The 21,057-nt window shown below is 44.4% G+C and overlaps 1 protein-coding gene across 4 annotated transcripts in view; it reads left to right on the top strand.

Annotated features, from left to right (window-relative positions):
* Window positions 1-569: 569 nt before the first annotated feature.
* Window positions 570-21,057, top strand: part of LOC143125816 (uncharacterized) — a 31,271-nt gene continuing 10,783 nt past the window's right edge. The window contains exons 1-7 of one of the 4 annotated variants that reach the window (XM_076287567.1): window positions 570-634; window positions 745-933; window positions 1,033-1,086; window positions 1,457-1,786; window positions 1,991-2,110; window positions 2,196-2,254; window positions 12,266-12,643. In XM_076287567.1, coding sequence (XP_076143682.1) covers window positions 592-634; window positions 745-933; window positions 1,033-1,086; window positions 1,457-1,786; window positions 1,991-2,110; window positions 2,196-2,254; window positions 12,266-12,385 — 915 coding nt within the window. In that variant the 5' untranslated portion in view covers window positions 570-591 and the 3' untranslated portion in view covers window positions 12,386-12,643. Of the gene's footprint in view, window positions 635-744; window positions 1,087-1,456; window positions 1,787-1,990; window positions 2,111-2,195; window positions 2,255-12,265; window positions 12,644-21,057 lie in introns of those variants that run through there. The other 3 variants (XM_076287565.1, XM_076287566.1, XM_076287568.1) reach the window with 3 other exon arrangements.

Below are 21,057 nucleotides of genomic sequence, written 5' to 3'. Positions count from 1 at the left end.
CATGAGACTTTCAGTCGCACAGAAGTGAAGTTACCATATTTTCTGAATAGGAAATCCGGAAGCAGTCTAAGGGAGAATCCACGGGTAAGATAGAGGAAAGCATTAAGAAAAACAAACAATTAAGTGATGTGTTGTTGTTGGGTTAGCACATTTGATGCCCAACAGGAAATGGGTTCAAATTGGCTTCACTTGTCTATTGAAATGTTTGTAGTGGGTATTTTACTAAGAGTATAGTGTTGGTCACTGTAGATCATTTGAGCGGGTTGTCCTACTGAAGACATTGTCAGAGGTTCACAAACTTAAAACTGCTGTTTCAATTTCAATTTCAATTCTGATCTCTGCAGTCCACCTACAATGCTTTGGTGGCCCACACTTTGGGAAATACTGTACTATTTTAACCTGAGTAAAAAATGCATTGCAACAGGAAGTTACAGTGTGGTCTTCCTTCCTTTTTGAGGTGTGTGTGCGTGTGTGTATGTGTCTGTGTATTTGTCTGTGTCCGTGTCCTCTGCCTGTATTTAAACACTGGTCACACACCATGTCCTTCACTGTGAAACATTCATCTCAATTTGCAAAGTGTCTCATGTCAAAATGTTGATTCTCAGTGTTTTTGTGTCTATTTGGACTGTCATTGGTAAGTAGAGAAAGTAACTCAGTAACTGCAGTAATGACACATATTCTTATCAATGCTGTGTATTGTAGCAACATCATTTAAGCAAGAACTATTCTTTTTTGCCGTTCCAGCACAAACTACAGGTGTTTCTCAGCCTATACTAGAGGCCATGATTGGGACTAATGTGACTTTGAAATGTTTTCTCTCAGAAGACGGCAAAGACGAGACTATCATTTGGTTCAAGCAAAATATTGGACAACAACCACAGTCAATTGGAATGATTCAGAAAATTCTGCATCCCGTCCTATTCAATGAATTCAGTAATGAGCGTTTCAACATAACAAAATATTCTGGATCATTCTACCTATCTATAGCAAATATTCTGTCATCTGATGAAGGTTCCTATTTCTGTGGTATAGTAAAGTTGTATGGAGGCGCACAGTTTGGAAAAGCATCTTATTTGATTGTAAAAGGTAAGAGCAGTTTTCATATGTTCACATGTTTAAAAAGTGGAATATTAAACACATTGCCATAACATTTTCATACAAATTAAATCCCAATCCTTAAGTGAAGATATATTTATCTATTATACTATTAGATATATAAATCAATTAAAAGTAATCCAATTCCCAGAATCAGATTCAGTTATTTCAGGTGATTTAGAGACAGATATTCCTACATTAAATATATGATACACTCTACACAAGTATAAGGTTTTTTTTTTTTTAATTTGGGTACCCCTACTAATGGAATATTGACCTGAGATTAAAATCACATTAAAAGCTTCCAAAATACAAACGATAATTGATGTTTGTGTGTGTGAATCTGTGAAATTATTTTAAGAAAAAGATCAGCCGAGGTTCACCATTGCAAAAGTGATCCAGGCCGCACTACCAGACCCAGTTCACCCGGGAGATTCAGAGACACTGGAGTGTGTGGTGCTGGCTGAGAGCAGAACTGAAGATCTCAGAGTGTTCTGGTTCAGACCCGCTTCAGGAGGTTCCCATCCAGGGGTCATTTACACCAACAAGAGCTGGACTGGGCCGTGTGAGGGTCGCTGTGTCTACAGTCTCCCAAAGAAGGACGTCAACATCTCTGATGCTGGAACCTACTACTGCGGCATAGCCACAAGTGGACAAATACTGTTTGGCAATGGGACAGCAATTGTTATTTGTAAGTTATTGCTCATTTTACCATACTAATTAATGGTGAGGTTAGCATATATTAGTGCAGCATTTAAGATCATCTTAACATATCAGCATAACATATCTGAAACAAATGTTCATCACAATTAAAGAACATGTTTGTCACTTCAGTACATCAAATACAATTGTTTCTAATATTGTATTTGACATAGTTGCTGTTGTTCATTTACAGCTGAACCAGTAGATACTGTGCTGGTTGGTTTGGTTGTGGCTCTGGGTTGCTGTGTCGCATTGATGCTTCTTCTGGTTTGGTTGAATTGCCAGAGGAGAGTTACATGTGACAGCTGTAAGAGTAAGTATCATGTTCCCTCATGTTGTAATATTGCTGTAATACTGATTAGCTGTGTTTGATGAGACTGTGTCTTCCTGGTTGACAGTGAGAGACTTGCAGCACGTTAGAGATGGCAACTCTGATACCAGACAAGGAAGTGCCCAGGTAAGGGATAATTTATTTTTGTCCATATCAAAGAATTATATTTTGTGCACTGGTTGAATGTTTTATATAGCAGACAATGTTCCATTAATATTTTTGCATGATAAATAAAATGTTTAAATTGTTCTCATAATGGGGAAATGAGTAGCATTAGTAATGACGGGCCCCATTTATTCCTACTATACTTATGTACAACACTAATTTTGAAGGATAACTCTGGCGGTTTTTAACATAGATCTCTGTTGCTTGAGGTCACTGAGTACTGTCGGTAAAAAAGTGAAAACAATCGGTGCTAACCTGTTAGTGGCTAAATCAAAAATGTCTTTACAAGTGTTGTGCTTATGTTTAACTCAGTAATTGTGAAGAAACAGTATAAATCTAGTGTATGTACAGGCAGTCAGATATTAACTAGATGTACCGCAGAGCGGTACAAAATATGACCGCCGCCCAGTCCAGCACATTTTTTCCACAAAAAGAAATCACGCTGAAAGGCCTATATGATTCTAACTGTCTCACTAAATTGCATTATCCACACTCAATTCTCACTGGTATCTGCTAGACAACAAGTACCAAAACATGATTAGTTCATAGATTTCACATGTAAAATTCATTTTATACAACCCCACCTCCATCTTGCCTGTTCATAATTATGAGAAATTCTTGATTGTTTGTGTTATGTTTATGTTATGTGTGTGGGTGTGTGTGTGTGTGTGTGTGAGTGTGTGTGTGTGTGTGTGTGTGTGTGTGTGTGTGTGTGTGCGTGCTTGTGTGTGTGCCTGCGTATGTGCCTGTGCATGGAAGCGTACATATGTCTACTGTGTGAGTATGTGTCATACGCAGTGCCGGCCCAAGCCTTTTGGGGGCCCTAAGCAGAATTTGATTTGGGGGCCCCCTCCCACAACGCAGTCACCTGTGCTTGGTGATAATTGACAACTTCACACTATAATGTCATATTATAAATTAATACAGTGAGGTTATGTATTAATACAGCGACTGATTATGAACTACTGTCCCCCTGGACACAGATGCATAAGGACCCTCTCCCCCTACCCTCTTTGTGCAAATGTGGGTACAAACGTGTGTGTGTGTGTGTGTGTGTGTGTGTGGGGGGGGGGGGGGGGGGGGGGTTAGATGTGATTTCCTGTATTCTGGTGCATTTTTGGGATGGTCAGCTGGAGAAGGGCAGTACCTAAATTTGTTCAGATTCATAGCCTTTTGCTTTTTGACTTATTGGTAGTGAATTCACACAACTACTTGGGGTTCAGGGTCCCTTGACCTCTTGGGCTCGGTAGGCTCATTCAGTAATCCATCCTTGCTCACATGCCAAAAATGTTTTGGGGCTCCAATCTAGACTTCTGGCCCCATGTGCTTGGTAAACCAATGTATTAATATAGTTATTTACACCAACCCTGTCACCTTTTAATCTTAGAGGGTACTAAAATCACAGATTTATTTGAAACATTCATATTCAAAGTGAAGCACTAAGGGTGGTTTACTGAAGTTGAATTGACAAATAACAAAATACAACAGCATTTGTATTTGTTGTAAACAAGTACATCAGTTTAATGACTTGTTTTTCAACAGATTTGTTGAACAAATCCGCAAATGTGCATTAAATGAGCAATTTTCAACTACAAAATAAAAACAAAATAGACAAACATTAATAATCAAAAATAAAATGTCCCAAAAATTAGATAATTATTCCTACTTCGTTCCTGGTTTTTAGGCATCTGCAACTCTGCAGTGGACAAATCTGCAATGATTAAATAAATACATAAATAAATAAAACGATGTTAAATGTGTCGTGTCATATTAACAGGCTATGTAACCATTTGCCATCAAGAAAACCTCACCTTCTGGTAGGTAGAGTTAGGTAGAGGTAGAGATGTGCTCCAAAGGACTTCAACAGTGTCTCTGAAAAAAAAAAATATTGCATAAGTGCATAGTTGATCGAGCAGAATGAGTTTATTTTGCTATCATTACTTACACTCAAATAACAAGCAATTCCACATGTAACAATTCATATTCTATTGGCAAATGAGGCATACTCAAAAGAGTATACTTAATTGAAGTATGGTGAACGCTTAACATGGTGATCTACTGCAGCCTAAATATTAGGGTAGCACCGCTACATCACTTGCCACTATCTTAATCAAATGTAAATTTATTTTCATCACAGAAGTCTCCCCACCCAACATGGTATATTTTCTCAAACACTACCATCTCTCTCCAAAGATCTTAGAGCAGAGCGGACGTACTGTTCCATCTTTGCCTATGAAGCTGGAACGTTACCGATGCCCAGAGTCGCGCTAGTCAGTGGGTTGGGTTGGGACTGGGAGCCTGGGCTTAGTCTGTTGTTGCTATCAGACTTACCACTATGTCACATATTATAGAGCAGTAATAAACTATCAACACTTTCAGGTGCGAAATCAGAAACAATCCCTCTGTGGTAAATTTGCCTTCAGCTACGTTTTCATGTAGCTACTGTAGTGCTAATGTCCACTTCAGTCAGCTAGCTAACTTTAATTTACGACATAATAAGCCCACCTAGAGCTAGGGTACATGCTTGATTGAACATCCAAAACAATCCCAATATCCTTGACATCTGAAATACATCTAGATAAATATACCTGTATATTAATGGGAGACATTTCTCTGTTGATGGCGGAGATTTAGCTCTGGTGATGGCTTATATTAGATCATGACAGCTAGCTAGCTACCTCAAGCACAAAACATACTGTAGCGACCAGAGGGGGGAGACATTATTCTAGTTGAGCTAGTTAGCACAAAGGCTCATGGGACTGTTTATGGTTAAGATAAAAGTCATGTTTTAGTGTTGTTATGTGCATGTTCACTTGCCTTCTGTGGTCTCCAGTGTGTGTGTGACTATTAATAGTGTCAAGTTCATGTTAACTTTTACTAATACTTTAACCACCGCGACTGAGTATCTTAGTGTGTTTGGCTATGTCTGCCCAGTATTGTAATATTGAGTGTTCATGTCTGATTCTAAATAAATACAGTACACCTTGTGGTCGTGCGGTGTAAGGGACGCAAGGGTTGTAAATTAACATAATCTGACTCACTTGCATCTTTCCGCGAGCGCTCGCCACATTAGTGTCAGAAGTGGGATTTTAATTAAAGAAAAAGGAAAGATGGATAAACAGATTAAAGAGCTAGAGAAAGCCATTGAGCAAAACGTTCAACTCCTGGATAACCTGGAGAGGCAATGGTCAGGGCATGCTAAAAAAGAACGCTTTCCAACCCACCCTGATGGTTCCAGTGCACCACGGCCATACCGCCCCCTAGAGGTTGGGAATGCTACTGCGGGAGAATCACTGCTGCCTGCTGCCCCTGGCCGCCCCCTAGTGGCGAGGAGGACCACCGCTGATGACACCCTGCTGTCTGCGACAGGCGCGGAACATCAACAGTCGTTCGCTGCCGCTGCCGCCAATGAACCACCACCACTGGTAACCACACCCAGACCACAACACCCTGCAGCCATGCCTAGGACACCAGCCAAGCTTCCTAAGTACAATGGGCTGACGCAGCTAGAGCCATATATCTCTCAAGTGCAGCTAGCAGCATGGCACGGCGGCTGGAGCAATGAAGAAGCTGCCACTCACCTGGCCCTTGCATTGGAAGGAAAAGCGTTGCAGGTGCTCCTCGACATTGCCCCAGCAGAGCAACGAGACCTACAGGCTTTGACCATGGCGCTACAGAGGCAGTTCGGGCAGAGACTCCTCACCGACCAGAGCAGGGAGCAGCTAGCTAGCCGTCACCGCCAAGATGGAGAGAGCCTAGGTACCTTCGCCGCAGATGTGCAGCTGCATGCCCAACGTGGCTACCCACAATTCCATGCTGCTGCCCAAGAGGAGCTGGCCCTCTATGCCTTCCTGCGGGGGCTCGCACCAGAGAGGTTGCGCCAGCATGTTCGCCTCGCCATACCCCAGTCTCTCAGTGAGGCCCTTCGTGAAGCGGAACGGGCTGAAGTGGTGCTCTTGACACGGTCTACTCCTCAAAAGGGTTCCACACCACAACCACACGTCAGGATGGCAGACATCAAGATGACTGAATATGATGAGGAAGAGGCTGAGGTTGAAGAGGTTTACCAAGTCCAGCCTTCACCACAACGGTCTCAGCGGTGGCCTCCACCCTCCAGGCGTCGTCTACCTCGCCAACCAGACCGCTGTTACCGATGCGAGGAGCCTGGCCATGTTGCTCGAAATTGCCCAGCCCCTGCACCAAAGACCAGGGCCACCCACCATGCGGGAAACGACAGTGGAGTGGCTCAGTGAGGGGACCACCACTCCAGTCGCCAACCCCTCTCCGAGGCCAGTATGCACTGGTCGGCTGCTTCGGTCACACCAGGGGACTGTACCTGATTTGCCAAATCGATGGCCAACTCTGCCGAGCCCTGGTAGATACGGGGTCTACCATTTCCTTGGTGCGGCCTGGAATCCTCCCAAGCACTATCGGCCCCCTCCCAAAGGCGTGGTCCCCAACTAACACCCAGCTGATGACAGTGACAGGAGAGAGAGCAGACATGAGAGGGAAGAAGGGACTGAGAATCCAGGCTGGAAGCCTGGTGCTGGTGCACGAGTTCTGGCTCGCCAACATCCGAGACCCGTGCATCATTGGACTGGACTTGCTGAACCGTTGGAAGGCACTTGTTGATGTGTCCGGGGCAACGATTACCCTTGGCACTGAGACCCTGGCACTCCAGTCTGGCCAGCGGAAGAAAAAGCAGCCCAATAGCCTACGCACCAGCCACCAAGCAATGGCTGCTCTGCAAGAGCCAGGCCACTGTGCATCACCACCTGCCAGCACACCCACCATCACCCCTGAACAGCCACAGCCCTCCCCAGCCCCTATGACGGAGCCTGCTGTTCCCTCCACTGAGACGACCGAGGCCATACACGACTTGTGGCAACGCAGCAGAGATGGCCTTAACCCACAGCAATGCCGCAAGCTGAAACAACTCCTTGAGGACTACATGGACATCTTTGCCGCAAGAGATGAAGACTGCAGGCATACGGGTTTGGTCCAGCATGCTATCGACACCGGCTCCGCCAAGCCCATCCGTCTACGCCCTCATCGGCTGAGTCTTGCCAAACGGCAGGCGGCGGAGGACAAGATCCGCGAAATGTTAGCTGCGGGAGTAATCGAGCCCTCCGACAGCCCATGGGCAGCCCCAGTTGTCTTGGTGAGAAAGAAAGACAGCAGCTGGCGTTTCTGCGTGGACTATCGACTCCTTAATGCCACCACAAGGAAGGACTCCTACCCACTCCCACGCATTGACGATGCCCTTGACTACCTCCTGGGGTCCAGCTGGTTCAGCTCCTTAGACTTGCGCAGTGGCTACTGGCAGGTGGAGCTGGCCCCAGATGCAAGACCAAAGACTGCCTTCACCATCGGGCAGGGTCTGTGGCAGTTCCGCGTCATGCCATTTCGGGCTTTGCAACGCACCCGCTACGTTTGAGCGGCTGATGGAGAGGGTGCTGGCAGATGTACCCCGGAGCCGCTGTGTCGTGTACCTGGACGACTTGTTAGTGCATGCCAACGACTTTGACAGGGCCCTGTCAAATCTACGGGAGGTTTTCACCGCCATCCGGCAGGCCGGGCTGCGGCTGAACCCTGCAAAGTGCCGCCTGCTGACAAGGGAGACAGAGTTCCTGGGCCACATCGTCAGTGGCCGCGGTGTAGCCACCAACCCAGATAAGGTAGCTGCCGTCCGCGACTGGCCCACCCCAGCTAACATCAGCGAGCTGCGAAGCTTCCTGGGCCTGGCGTCGTACTACCGCCGCTTCATCAGAAACTTTGCAACTATCGCCAGCCCACTCCACCGCCTGACCGACAAGGGCCGACCATTCGCCTGGGACACTGCCTGTGCTGCAGCCTTTGCTCAACTTAAGAAGACCCTCACGGAGGCCCCAGTCTTGGCCTACCCTGATCCTCAACAGCCCTTCATCGTGGACACTGATGCCAGCAATGTGGGGATCGGAGCTGTCCTCTCACAGCAGGAAGAAGATGGGGAGCGTGCAGTAGCCTACTTCAGTCGTGCCCTGAGTCGGGCAGAAAAGAACTACTGTGTCACCCGACGCGAGCTGTTGGCAGTGGTCGTGGCACTACGACACTTCCGGCCATATCTGCATGGCAGCCACTTCCTCATCCGCACAGACCACGCCTCACTCACATGGCTGCTAAACTTCAAGCACCCTGAAGGTCAGGTGGCCCGCTGGTTGGAGGCCCTCCAGGGCTACAACTTTGAGATCCAGCATCGGGCAGGGCGACATCACGGCAACGCTGATGCACTCTCCAGGCGCCCCTGTGCAGCATTGGAGTGTTGGTACTGTCAGCGGCAGGAAGAACGGGGTCAGCTGACAACAGTGGTGGCAACTGCCGACCTCTCTGCCAATGAAGAGGGGCTGCTCCCATTTACTACTCAGCAGCTGAGGCAGCAGCAGGAGACAGACACCACCCTGGCGCTGCTGCGAGGCTGGCTGGAGGTGGGGCAACGCCCTGCATGGACAGAGGTGTCTGCACTGGGGACTGAGGTGAAGGCCTACTACTCCCAGTGGGGCAACTTCGAGCTCCACAACGGTTTGGCCTACCGGAGATGGCAGGCCCCTGGAAAAGGAAATGACCTCCTGCAGCTTCTAGTGCTCCCAGGTTCTCCAGACCGTCCACGGCTCAGTAGGAGCGGGGCACTATGGGAACGCCAAGACCCTTAACCGCCTCAGGGGGAGGTTCTACTGGCCTGGCTGCCGACGAGATGTAGACATACATGTGCACTGCTGTGACCTCTGCACCGCCCAAAAAGGACCAACACGGCACTCTCATGCCCCTCTGCAGCAGTACTTAGTGGGAGCTCCGATGGAGCGAGTGGGAGTGGATATCCTTGGGCCCTTCCCGGTCACTGATTCTGGCAACCGGTATGTCCTTGTGGCCATGGACTACTTCACGAAGTGGCCCGAGGCATATGCGGTGCCAGATCAGAGCGCCCCCACGTCAGCAGAGAGGTTGGTGGAGGAGATGTTTGCCCGTTTCGGGGTCCCTGCCGAGCTCCACAGTGACCAGGGGCGGAATTTTGAGTCCCAGGTCTTCGGTGAGGTCTGTCGACGGCTTGGGGTGAACAAGACGAGGACGACGCCGCTTCATCCTCAGAGCGATGGGCTGGTGGAGCGTTTCAACCGCACCCTGGCCACTCAACTCGCCATCCTCACCAGTCAACACCAGCGTGACTGGGACCGCCACCTGCCCTTAGTCCTTAGTGCACGCCTGCTGCCCTTATGTTTGGGCGAGAGCTCCGGACACCAGTTGACTTGGTGTTTGGCGCCCCGCCTGAACCCGAGATTGCTGGGGGAAAAGAAATGGACTACTTTCGTAGACTGAGGGATCGTCTTCAGGTGGTCCATGACTACTCCCGCCAGGCCCAGGCCAACGCTGGGGTACGACAGAAGAGGGCTTACGACACGCGATGTCAGGGGCAACCCTTTGTACGAGGGGACAAGGTATGGATCGATCTATTGTCCTGTCCGTAAGAAGGGGGTTTCTCCCAAGCTCCGCAGCCGCTGGCAAGGGCCCGGGGAGGTGTTGGATCGACTGTCTGAAGTGGTGTACCGGGTGCGGATGCCCGGCCAGGGGCGCAAGGTGGTGCTGCACCGGGACAGACTCTCACCTTACCGGCCCCTTGCCCCATCTTTAGTTGGAGAGGGGGACAGCAGTATCTCTCCGCAGGCTGATCAGAATGGCTCTCCTCCTATTGCACCTCCTGTGAGCCCCAGACGGCCTGCTCGACAGCGGAGACAGCCTGGACATTTGAGGGACTTTGTATTGAGTGATGGGGTCGCCGAGGACGGCTGACCCCTCAGGTGGGAGCTATGTAGCGACCAGAGGGGGGAGACATTATTCTAGTTGAGCTAGTTAGCACAAAGGCTCATGGGACTGTTTATGGTTAAGATAAAAGTCATGTTTTAGTGTTGTTATGTGCATGTTCACTTGCCTTCTGTGGTCTCCAGTGTGTGTGTGACTATTAATAGTGTCAAGTTCATGTTAACTTTTACTAATACTTTAACCACCGCGACTGAGTATCTTAGTGTGTTTGGCTATGTCTGCCCAGTATTGTAATATTGAGTGTTCATGTCTGATTCTAAATAAATACAGTACACCTTGTGGTCGTGCGGTGTAAGGGACGCAAGGGTTGTAAATTAACATAATCTGACTCACTTGCATCTTTCCGCGAGCGCTCGCCACAATACTGTAAATAATCATGCAAAACATACCTGTATCTTGCTCGTTTTTCTCCTCCTCTGTCATTTTCTTCGTTCTGTTTTCGGCACCAGAGGGATACGTCCTTTTTTGTGACTTGTCTGAACATTACCGTCTCTTCCGATTGTTGAACTTGATGCAGTGTCTGCATGAATTGTATATGCACCCAAGGTGTCTACTTTATGCGCGTGACTCAAAGGCTGGCAGACACAGTAGCAGTAGGCAGGCATATTAATCATGAAATCATAATTTTCTTGATTTGAATGATAATTGTTTCATTTATTCATTCATTGATGTCACTTGTTTACGTTATTTATTATGTAAAAAAAAAAAAAGAAACTCGATTGGGGGCCCCCTGGTGGCCAGGAGGCCCCAAGCAGCCGCTTAGTTCGCTTATGCCTCGGGCCGGCCCTGGTCATACGTATGATTACTGTGAATGTGTGTGTGTGTGTGTGTATCTGTTTGTGCACATGTGTGCACATGAACTGGGTTAACATGACCCCTGGAGGCAAATATACGGAAAAAATGGTCATCCTAGGTCCTACAGTTCTCAAGATATTCACAGAGAACTGTGTCTGGCCTACCCTCCTTTCGGGGGGTCCAGTCCAGCGGGGGGGCTACAGATCAAAACGAAAAATGACAGTTCCATGCTATCCATGTGGGGGTACATGCCCACCAAGTTTTGTGTACCCCGTCTTTCAGTGTCCCGGGAATCCTTGTTGGTGTACGTCACTAAATGTACACATAAATTGTTTTATTGTAAGGCCCCCCATGAACGAAAGTACACAAAACTTGGCATGCATTCGGAGGGTGTCATAATGATCCTACACTTTCAATTTCGTGCAGTTTTGACCATGTCAGCCAGAGATATTGTGATGAAAACACCTAATTTTTTGCTTTTTAATTTTTAACTAGGTGGCGCTATACATGAAATAAGTGGTAATGGGATGGGTTGACATGGCCCCTTGAGATCAACATACAAAAAAAAGGTGGACCTCCTAGGCCCTACGGTTCTCGAGATATTCACAGAAAACTGTCTCCGGCCACCTACAGGCCAGTTGGTGTATAGTAACATAAATTAATTTATTGTGTGGCCCCCCATGAACGGAATTCAGTCTTGCATTCAGAGGGTGTCATAATGATCCTACACTTCCAATTTCATGCAGTTTTGACTATGTTAGGTCACAGATACCTGCGATTACAACACCTCATTTTTACTTTTTTGTGTTTAACTAGGTGGCGCTATACATGAAATGAGTGGTTATGGAATGGGTTGACATGGCCCCTTGAGATCAACATACAAAAAAAAAATGGTCCTCCTAAACCTTACGGTTCTCGAGATATTCACAGAAAACTGTGTCTGCCCTACCCTCCTTTCGGGGGGTGCAGTCCAGCGGGGGGGCTACAGATCAAAACGAAAAACGATGGTTCCATGCTATCCATATGGGGTTACATGCCCACCAAGTTTCGTCTACCCCGGTCTTTCAGTGTCCCGGGAATCATTGACGGAAATTTGGACATGCGAAAAAGAAAAAAAAAAAAATCTGACTAAACCTATATGACCGCCGCTTCGCTGCGCGGCGGTCATAATAATAATGACTATATAACAACATTAGGAAATACAGAAATAATACAAATGTCCAGAGTTCTCCTAAGGATAAAGACATTTGTAAAATGACTTTTTTTCTTAATTTCTTCCTTTCATGTTTGATTGTCTAACACACACATGCCTATTCGCTCCCATAGGCTGAGGCTGCTGAGGGCCTGAACTATGCAGCGTTGAGCTTCTCTAAGAAGGAGCCCAGGGGCAGGAGAGCTAAGAGAGAACTGCCACCAGACGCTGTTTATTCTGCTGTCAATCTCTGACCTCTCTGTGTCACTTATTAACCTATTGTTACATTCAGGTCTTGTATTTTATTTGTGTGTATTCTATTCCTCCTGTTCCAAAACATGTGAATACTTTGCTTTACTTTTTACTTTTACTCCAATTATTTTTATTCGAGTGCTTGGAATGGGAATGTGGAGATTGATTTATTGTATTCTTCTGCATTCTACTTATTTTTCTTTGATCCAAACCAAAGAGAAGTTACACATATCACTGATCCATATCAATGATTAATAAAGTTTTTCATGTCACTACTATAGCCTTTTTAAAGGAATCGTATGTAAGAAATGTATTTCAATTCATCATAAAATGGCCCTGATATGTCACTAGACATTAAGAAATCATGTTCACTTCAAATACTTATATCACTGACAACAGTAGTCCGGCCAGGATATTGTCTTTTAAAAAGTGAAGTTGCAGCCCTCAACTGATGTTGATGTTGTGTTTTGGCCTGATGCGCCACCCTCTACCTATCTACTAATCACAAAGTCAGTCGTGTTTCGGCATCCGGGTTGGCAACCTCGAGTCAGGGGGGAGGGGGAGGGGATACACCGCTCTACAGTATTTTGAAAGTGATTGCAGTACCAGTTTTGGCCACAATCTTACATATTGTTCCTTTAAGACTTAAGCGAGACAGTTACCTTGACCTCTGTGTGGCTTCCATCAATCAGCCTGTGTGGTTTAGGTGGTTTCACACAGGGAAGCTTTTTTTCCGGATGTGAGTATGATTGTTAGCGTCTGTATCACATCATTCTTTTTGACCAACCCATAGACACCAAAGAAGAGTCAGAAAGGAATGTCTACAATTTTATTGAAGCCAACATTGACTGGGGGAGCAGGGGAGTCAGGGTTTAAAGTCCAGAGTTTAAAACTTGAAGCAAGTGAGACAAACAAAAAATGAACTGCAAGTAAAATGCAACAAAGTGAAAAGACTTTCGGGATTTCTGGATGCCAAGTCACTGCTCATACCAATTCAGCTCTGCAATGGGCTGGATATGTCAATGGGGTAATCTGGTTGCCACCGGTCCCGGTTTTACCGGGATTGTCCTTCTTTTCAATGACCTGTCCCGGGAAATGTATCCACTTTCCCAGGACACTGAATGTCCTGGTTTTCGGAAGGCTACGTGAATACATATGTTCAATTTACTATTTTCTCTCCACTTGAAATAGCCTATGTGTTGTGCACAGAGCGGTCGGTGTCTCGTGTGTAGAATGCTCTATCATTGACTGTAGGGACGTGACGTAGCCTATCTAGCGCGGCAATTAGAGAAGCAGTGAAGATTGAATAGTATAGGGCAGTGGTTCTTAACTGATCTGGCTTTGGGACCCACAATATCCCATGTTCATTTAGTCGCGACCCATATATTTTTTTTTAGCATTCAAGCCAACATATATGGTGATCTGCATGACACGCAAAGTGCCTGTAGACCTACTTGTTTGGAAAATGCTGATGTTTGGCATTACATGTGTGACGTCTTCAACTCCTAATGTCACCTTTCTTAAATTTCCCCTTGGGATCAATAAAGTATATCTATACAGCGTCGGCATCAGGGGCGGGTCTTAGGGTTCCAGGCCCGCCCAAACAGGCCAGTGTTCCCCCCCAACTGAGTTCTCTCCCTCACATAAAAAAGTCTAAATATGTGCCTGTAAATTATGTCTTTGATTGAAATTAAATCCATATTGAACACTGATGTTGAACACTTAGCCTACTCACAATTAAATTTGACACGGACTGACACGTTTGTCAACTATGCTACTATTGATTGTGCGCAAACTGCGCGATGAAGAGGGATTCTGAACACTCGGACACCGTTGCAGTGAGTGCCACCGATGCATTCTGAAACGCCAGAGCATAAATCTTGACCTGTAGGGTTTTTAGACACTGCTGCATAAGAAATTCAGTAAAAAGGTCTCAAGATAGATCTGGGAAGATAATGGAAAATACAAGGTTTTTCGTGTTTCTGACCGCAGGAGCACCCAAGCTGAATGCATGATCTGTTAATCTAAATGGCAGAAACTGTAAATGAAGGGCCAAACTGACACGTCGCATTTCCTATATTTTACAATATTTTCCTAACCTGACTCTCGCCAGATGAATTTTGTTCCGCCTAGCTCCACTCATCCATCTGGGATCAATCCATTGGAGTGTTGCTTCAGAAGGCTGGGCCTAATCAAAAAATGCTTGCATATGATTGAATAAGCCACTTGTCCGTCATCTATTGACGTGCTACTTCAACCACTCACATCGAAGCCAACCCGTGACGCTGATAACAGTCTCACAGTCACTTCTACGCTATGTCACATCTATGAAACTCCCGCCCTGCGTCCTGATTGGCTCTACCATAAAATCTGGTGCAGAAATCACTCTCAATGGAAGAGGTCCCAGATGGATATGAGTGAAGCTAGGCGGAGCTAAGCGGAGCAAAATTCATCGAGTCAGGTTAATATTTTCCAGTGCTAATGATAAACTCGAGCAACGGAGACGTAGTGCTTTGGATCATGTAGGCTACTTCAAGGGGAGATGGAATCGCCCTTCAATGAGCGCAACAATGCACAGGTCTTAACCTGCTTTATCCAGAGGGAGACATTTTTGGACGCAGTGACAAAAAGCCTATCATGGACCCGTCTGGGAAATGCAACAGTTTTGGAGTCACATTCGTAGCCTGTCGCTGCAAAACATCTCCATCTCCAGTACACCCCCCCCCCCCCCCCCCGCACGCAAAGCGTACAGGAACCATAGCATAGCCATACAGTTTAAGTTCACCCACACTTTATATAAATAGAAAATGTTGACAGTGCAAATACTGCTGTTGCATATATATATACTGTGCATTAGTTTTGAACATTTAGAACATTTGCAAAAACACCACCGTATCATAAAATCCAATATAAATTTAAAAAAGTGCACAATAACTAAATCCAACATATTTAAACACACACACACACACACACACACATACATACACACATACATACACACTCTCACATTAACATTTTTGACCATTTCACTGTTAGCATATTGGAAAAGGTCATTAACAGCTCAGCTCAGTGAGAGAAATTCACTCTACCTTCATCAGTGTAGGCATCCTTAGGACGAGCCTGAGGGGCTGAGAAATTTAAGCAAAAGCACCTTGAGGGAGAAAGAAAAGATATGTTAGCATTTCCATATTTTGATATTTAGAAGGGATGCAGCTGCTTTCACAACTACCAATGCTTACTGTAAAAACATCCCAAACTAATGTTATACATTGACCTAGGCCTACTTGTAGCTTAACATAGCATTTAAGCATTCTGCTGTTTGAGAATTAGACAGATGCACCTGGGGGGGTATTCCAAGTACGTGGTTTGGTGACAAACCTGGGTATATTAACTCAGAGTAAGTGGTAAACCCCCTACAACACGAGTCCATTGTTTTGTAAGGAGAATGAAGCCATACAGCTCTTCTATTAGGAGGTTTATCACTTACTCTGAGTTAACTTACCCAGGTTTGTTACTAAACCACATACTTGGAATACCCCCCTGGTGCTTTAAAGACAGTAAACAGCTGACGTGCATGCTATAGCAAAGTTATGTCATTAAATACCATAAACGGTAACGCTTTAGAATAGCATGTGCTTATTAGGTATTAACAGTGCATAATAAGCCGTTAACAATTCATTACTAACAGTTAGTTAACTGTTGTTATCCTTTAATAACATTAACTAACTGTTAACATGCAGCTTGTAAGTGTTAACAAGCAGCCTTTTAAGTTACTTACAAGCATATTTGTTAACTTTTTTTTTTTTTTTTTTCGCATGCCCAAATTTCCGTCAATGATTCCCGGGACACTGAAAGACCGGGGTACACGAAACTTTGTGGGCATGTAACCCCATATGTATACACAGTTTTCTGTGAATATCTCGAGAACCGTAGGGTTTAGGAGGACCATTTTTTTTTGTATGTTGATCTCAAGGGGCCATGTCAACCCATTCCATAACAACTCATTTCATGTATAGTGCCACCTAGTTAAACACAAAAAAGTAAAAATGAGGTGTTGTAATCGCAGGTATCTGTGACCTAACATAGTCAAAACTGCACGAAATTGGAAGTGTAGGATCATTATGACACCCTCTGTATGCACGCCAAGTTTCGTGGAATTCCGTTCATGGGGGGCCACACAATAAATTAATTTATGTTACTATACACCAACTGGCCTGTAGGTGGCCGGAGACAGTTTTCTGTGAATATCTCGAGAACCGTAGGGCCTAGGAGGTCCACCTTTTTTATGTATGTTGGTCTTAAGGGGGCATATCAACCCATCCCATTACCACTTATTTCATGTATAGCGCCACCTAGTTAAAAATTAAAAAGCAAAAAATTAGGTGTTTTCATCACAATATCTCTGGCTGACAAGGTCAAAACTGCACGAAATTAAAAGTGTAGGATCATTATGACACCCTCCGAATGCATGCCAAGTTTTGTGTACTTTCGTTCATGGGGGGCCTTACAATAAAATAATTTATGTGTACATTTAGTGACGTACACCAACAAGGATTCCCGGGACACTGAAAGACAGCATGGAACCGTCGTTTTTCGTTTTGATCTGTAACCCCCCCCGCTGGACTGGACCCCCCGAAAGGAGGGTAGGGCAGACACAGTTCTCTGTGAATATCTTGAGAACTGTGCACAAACAGATACACACACACACACACATACATTCACAGTAATCATGCGTATGACACATACTCACACAGTAGACATATGTACGCTTGCATGCACAGGCACATACGCAGGCACACACACAAGCACGCACACACACACACACTCACACACACACACACCCACACACATAACATAAACATAACACAAACAATCAAGAATTTCCCAGAATTATGAACAGGCAAGATGGAGGTGGGGTTGTATAAAATGAATTTTACATGTGAAATCTATGAACTAATCATGTTTTGGTACTTGTTGTCTAGCAGATACCAGTGAGAATTGAGTGTGGATAATGCAATTTAGTGAGACAGTTAGAATCATATAGGCTTTTCAGTGTGATTTCTTTTTGTGGAAAAAATGTGCTGGACTGGGCGGCGGTCATATTTTGTACCGCTCTGCGGTACATCTAGTTTAGACAACTTACAGTCGGTAAAGCAGAAATATTTCAAGATGGAGGGTTAATAAATAGGATAAAATCCTTCTTTATTTAGTTAAGGTCAAACTTTTGGCTCAAGGGTATGAGGTATGAGTGTGGACTGACCAAAACACCATAAATACAAGACTAAGCAAAGCACCATAAATACAGCAACTGACTGGCAGCTACTGCACAACATCCACCTTACCAACAAAGGAACAAAGGAGACCCAAGACAGTGGGGGCTTTATTTATAGACATAATATACATAGACGCTGCATCGACCGCTACTCCCTACTAGCGCTGACGAGACGTGGGGCCGCCATCTTGGATCGGTCATCCACTCCACTCAGTGTAATCTGTTTGGCTGGTGCAATGAGCTGTCAGCGCATTAAATTAATCATAGGGGAGAGTGGGGTGATTGGTGCCAGTGGGGAAGTTGTGCCACCCCCTATTTCTAGGAAACCATAGAAGAAATTGGTCATGTGACCACACATTTTTGAAGACTCAGCCATTTCAATCATCCTGCAGAGAAGAGAGCCTCATTGCATGAGAGGTAAGCACATTTAAGTTAAAAGAACTGTTTTTTGCCTTTCAAAGTAAAATGTCTATGATCATGTTTTTTTGATTGTTGTGTCAAAACAGTTATAGACAATTTTGAAACATTTCACACATGTTTTAGTGCTTTGGTAAGCTACATTATGAGTCTATACAGCTAGCATGATGTTAGCTCAAATCTGATGGATCATGCATTTTTTCCAAAATGGTGGGGTCGGGGTGATTTGTGCCAAAGGGCCTGGATTAAGTTGTGCCAGTGGCCCCACTTATAAATAATGTTTTAAACATATTATTTTATTCTAATTGTGCATTTTATTCTTACATTTTATCACTAAAACTATGTGACATTCTTAATTTTAGACCAAAAATAGAAATATACCATCATGCCACAGAGTTATAAGAGGAAGACAGGCAGGGCATACTGTACGGAGAAGGATCTGGCAGAACATATAAAGGCACTAGGAGTAATGTTTCAGTCCCATGAAATGCTGTGAACTTCACACACACACACACACACACTGACCAGGAAGCCTGGGAAGGAGAGGGGGAACATCATCTCTAGGTAGTAGCAGTGACAGAGACACCTACACAACCACATCCAACCACCTAAATCTGCTGTAAACTTCTCTGATCAACAAAACTTTAATCTCATTTCAGGTATGACTTCCCTCCACACAAGATCTACAACATGGATGAAACTGGTGTGACAATGGAAAATGACCTTTGGTGTGCTCGTGTGGCGCAATAGGCTTGTAGAAAATTGGCCTTTGATGTTGTAAAATAACTTTAAATAAACCTTAAATTAGTAATTTTGTATTGAATTTGTCTAGCTTTTATAAAGCATTACAGTGTCTGAGATCAAAATATACTGTTTTACTTCAATAATTGATGGCACAATTTACCCCAATGAATTCTCTTCAAAGTCACAACTTACCCCGCACCGGGGGCAAGTTGTGCCACAAGACCACTTTTTTCAGAAAGTTATATCTCTTAAATACTATATTTCAGATTGAAAGTGATTGTTCCCAGAGATGCTCCACATCCTGAAATATATGTTCATATTGTAGTTGGAAGCATTGCTATCATGGCCTCCCTTTAAAGTCACTTTAAGTAAAAACTGGCACAACTCACCCCTCTCCCCTACCTCACTGAATACCGAACAGATTTTCATGCGTTTTTTTTTTTTTTGCTGCAAAGGTCATACATGTAGCTGTGATACAGGCCACATGGTTCGGCGTATTTTAATATTCACAGTGGGTTTAACAGTAGTAGAATATTCTGATATATGATAAAGTGACCTGACGTCCGATATCAAAACTGGGAACATAATCCATGTTTGACAGCATAGACAAAACTAGTTTGATACAAGTTTAATGAGTTAAATATAGTTCACAGTTGACAGAAAAGTTCCATCAACAGCATTATTCACAGTTCACAGAAAGGTTCCACAAACATTTAAGTGAGATCAGTGCCATTCAGACATCTGAGGGGTATTCCAAGTAGGCCTATGTGGTTTAGTGACAAACTTGGGTAAATTGACTTAGAATAAGTTGTAAACCTCCCAGTAGAAAAGCTGTATGATACAGGAAACATGGTTGTGTGTAATATTCATAGTGGGCTTAACAGTAATAGAATATTCTGATATATGATATATTATAAAGTGATGACATCCAATATAAAAACTGGGAACATAACTAATCCACGTTTGACAGCATAGACAAAAACTGGTTTGATACAAGTTTTAATGAGTTAAATTTACAGAAAAATCCATTAACATTTTCAGTTCCGTGCCATCAAAAATAAAGTGATGAACAGACATTGGTGTGGCATAAGTAAAGGAAATGGAGTAACTGGGTTCAATATCAACAGCATTTGTTAGACAAGTTCCATAAATATTTTAAAGTGCAAGTTTGTAGGTTTGTTTCTGATCCTTAAAAAACAGACATTGGTTTGGCATAGTAAGTGTAAAAATTGTCTTTAAAATTGACAATCATCATTCAAGGCACAAGTCAACCGGGACCAGAAAATAATTTATTTTTCGCCATAGACTGGCGTTCAACATTTTTTGAAAGATAGGTCCCATGGAGGCAAACGGCAAAGGGTAATCTTCTCCCCTGAGGATCTGTGTAAGTGCAAGTGCACCAGCGCCCCCACTGCACTGATCCTGTCACTACACCCTTATAGACCAACATCCACTGATTTGCCAGTCTATGTGATGTTTGTTTCTCCATAGGCAAACACTCAAAAGCAGGGCTGGACTGGGACCGAAAAATGGCCCGGGCATTTTTGGCCATGGTGGCCCACCATGATTATTTATACGATATGCTGAGGCACACGACATACCAGAGGATATATGCGCACATTTATCATCCATTTCGGGAAAGCAGTGTTTCACTAATATTACATGATAATAACTGTAAGCTGTAACACCTGCAAACTATAACTTTATGGCAAGCTAAAATAACACTGTAAGTTGGACACCGAGTCTACTCATAGCATTATTTGAAAACAAAGGCTATTAAAACACACACACACACACACACACACACACACACACTAGGGTGACCACCTCCAAACCAGCAAGGACGAGGTTGTGCACAAAACTCTATAGGCTATTATGCATGTTTTAAGTCTGACTGAATAAAATGAGTCCTGTAATTATTTCCTATGTTGAGCATTTACACACTTTTAGCCTACAATCTCCCCAGATACTATTAGGTGAAGATACACACATCCCAAAACATTTTCATTGTTATGGGCTATCATAATTTCTGTGTCATTCTAGTGTCTTTCTGAGTGCGTGCGTGTGTAGCCTAGGCCTACAGTACGTGTGTGCCTGTATGCGCACAGAAATGTGATAGGTTTGCTTGTTGTACTGCGTCAAGATTGACAATAATTTTGACCAATCACCGACTTCAGATCTCAAAATGTTGAGTGCGTTCTGAGGCCGACCACTCGTTGATTTGTTGTGGATAACTTATTT

The sequence above is a fragment of the Alosa pseudoharengus genome, unplaced genomic scaffold (genome assembly GCF_046254945.1).
Source record: "Alosa pseudoharengus isolate Yale_2024_CS ecotype anadromous, Long Island Sound unplaced genomic scaffold, YU_APseudo_1.1 YU_APseudo_1.1_scf_16, whole genome shotgun sequence".
NCBI classification, from domain to species: Eukaryota; Metazoa; Chordata; class Actinopteri; order Clupeiformes; family Clupeidae; genus Alosa; species Alosa pseudoharengus.
Note: the sequence above shows the minus strand (reverse complement) of the source record. Positions and strands in the feature narration are given on the sequence as shown.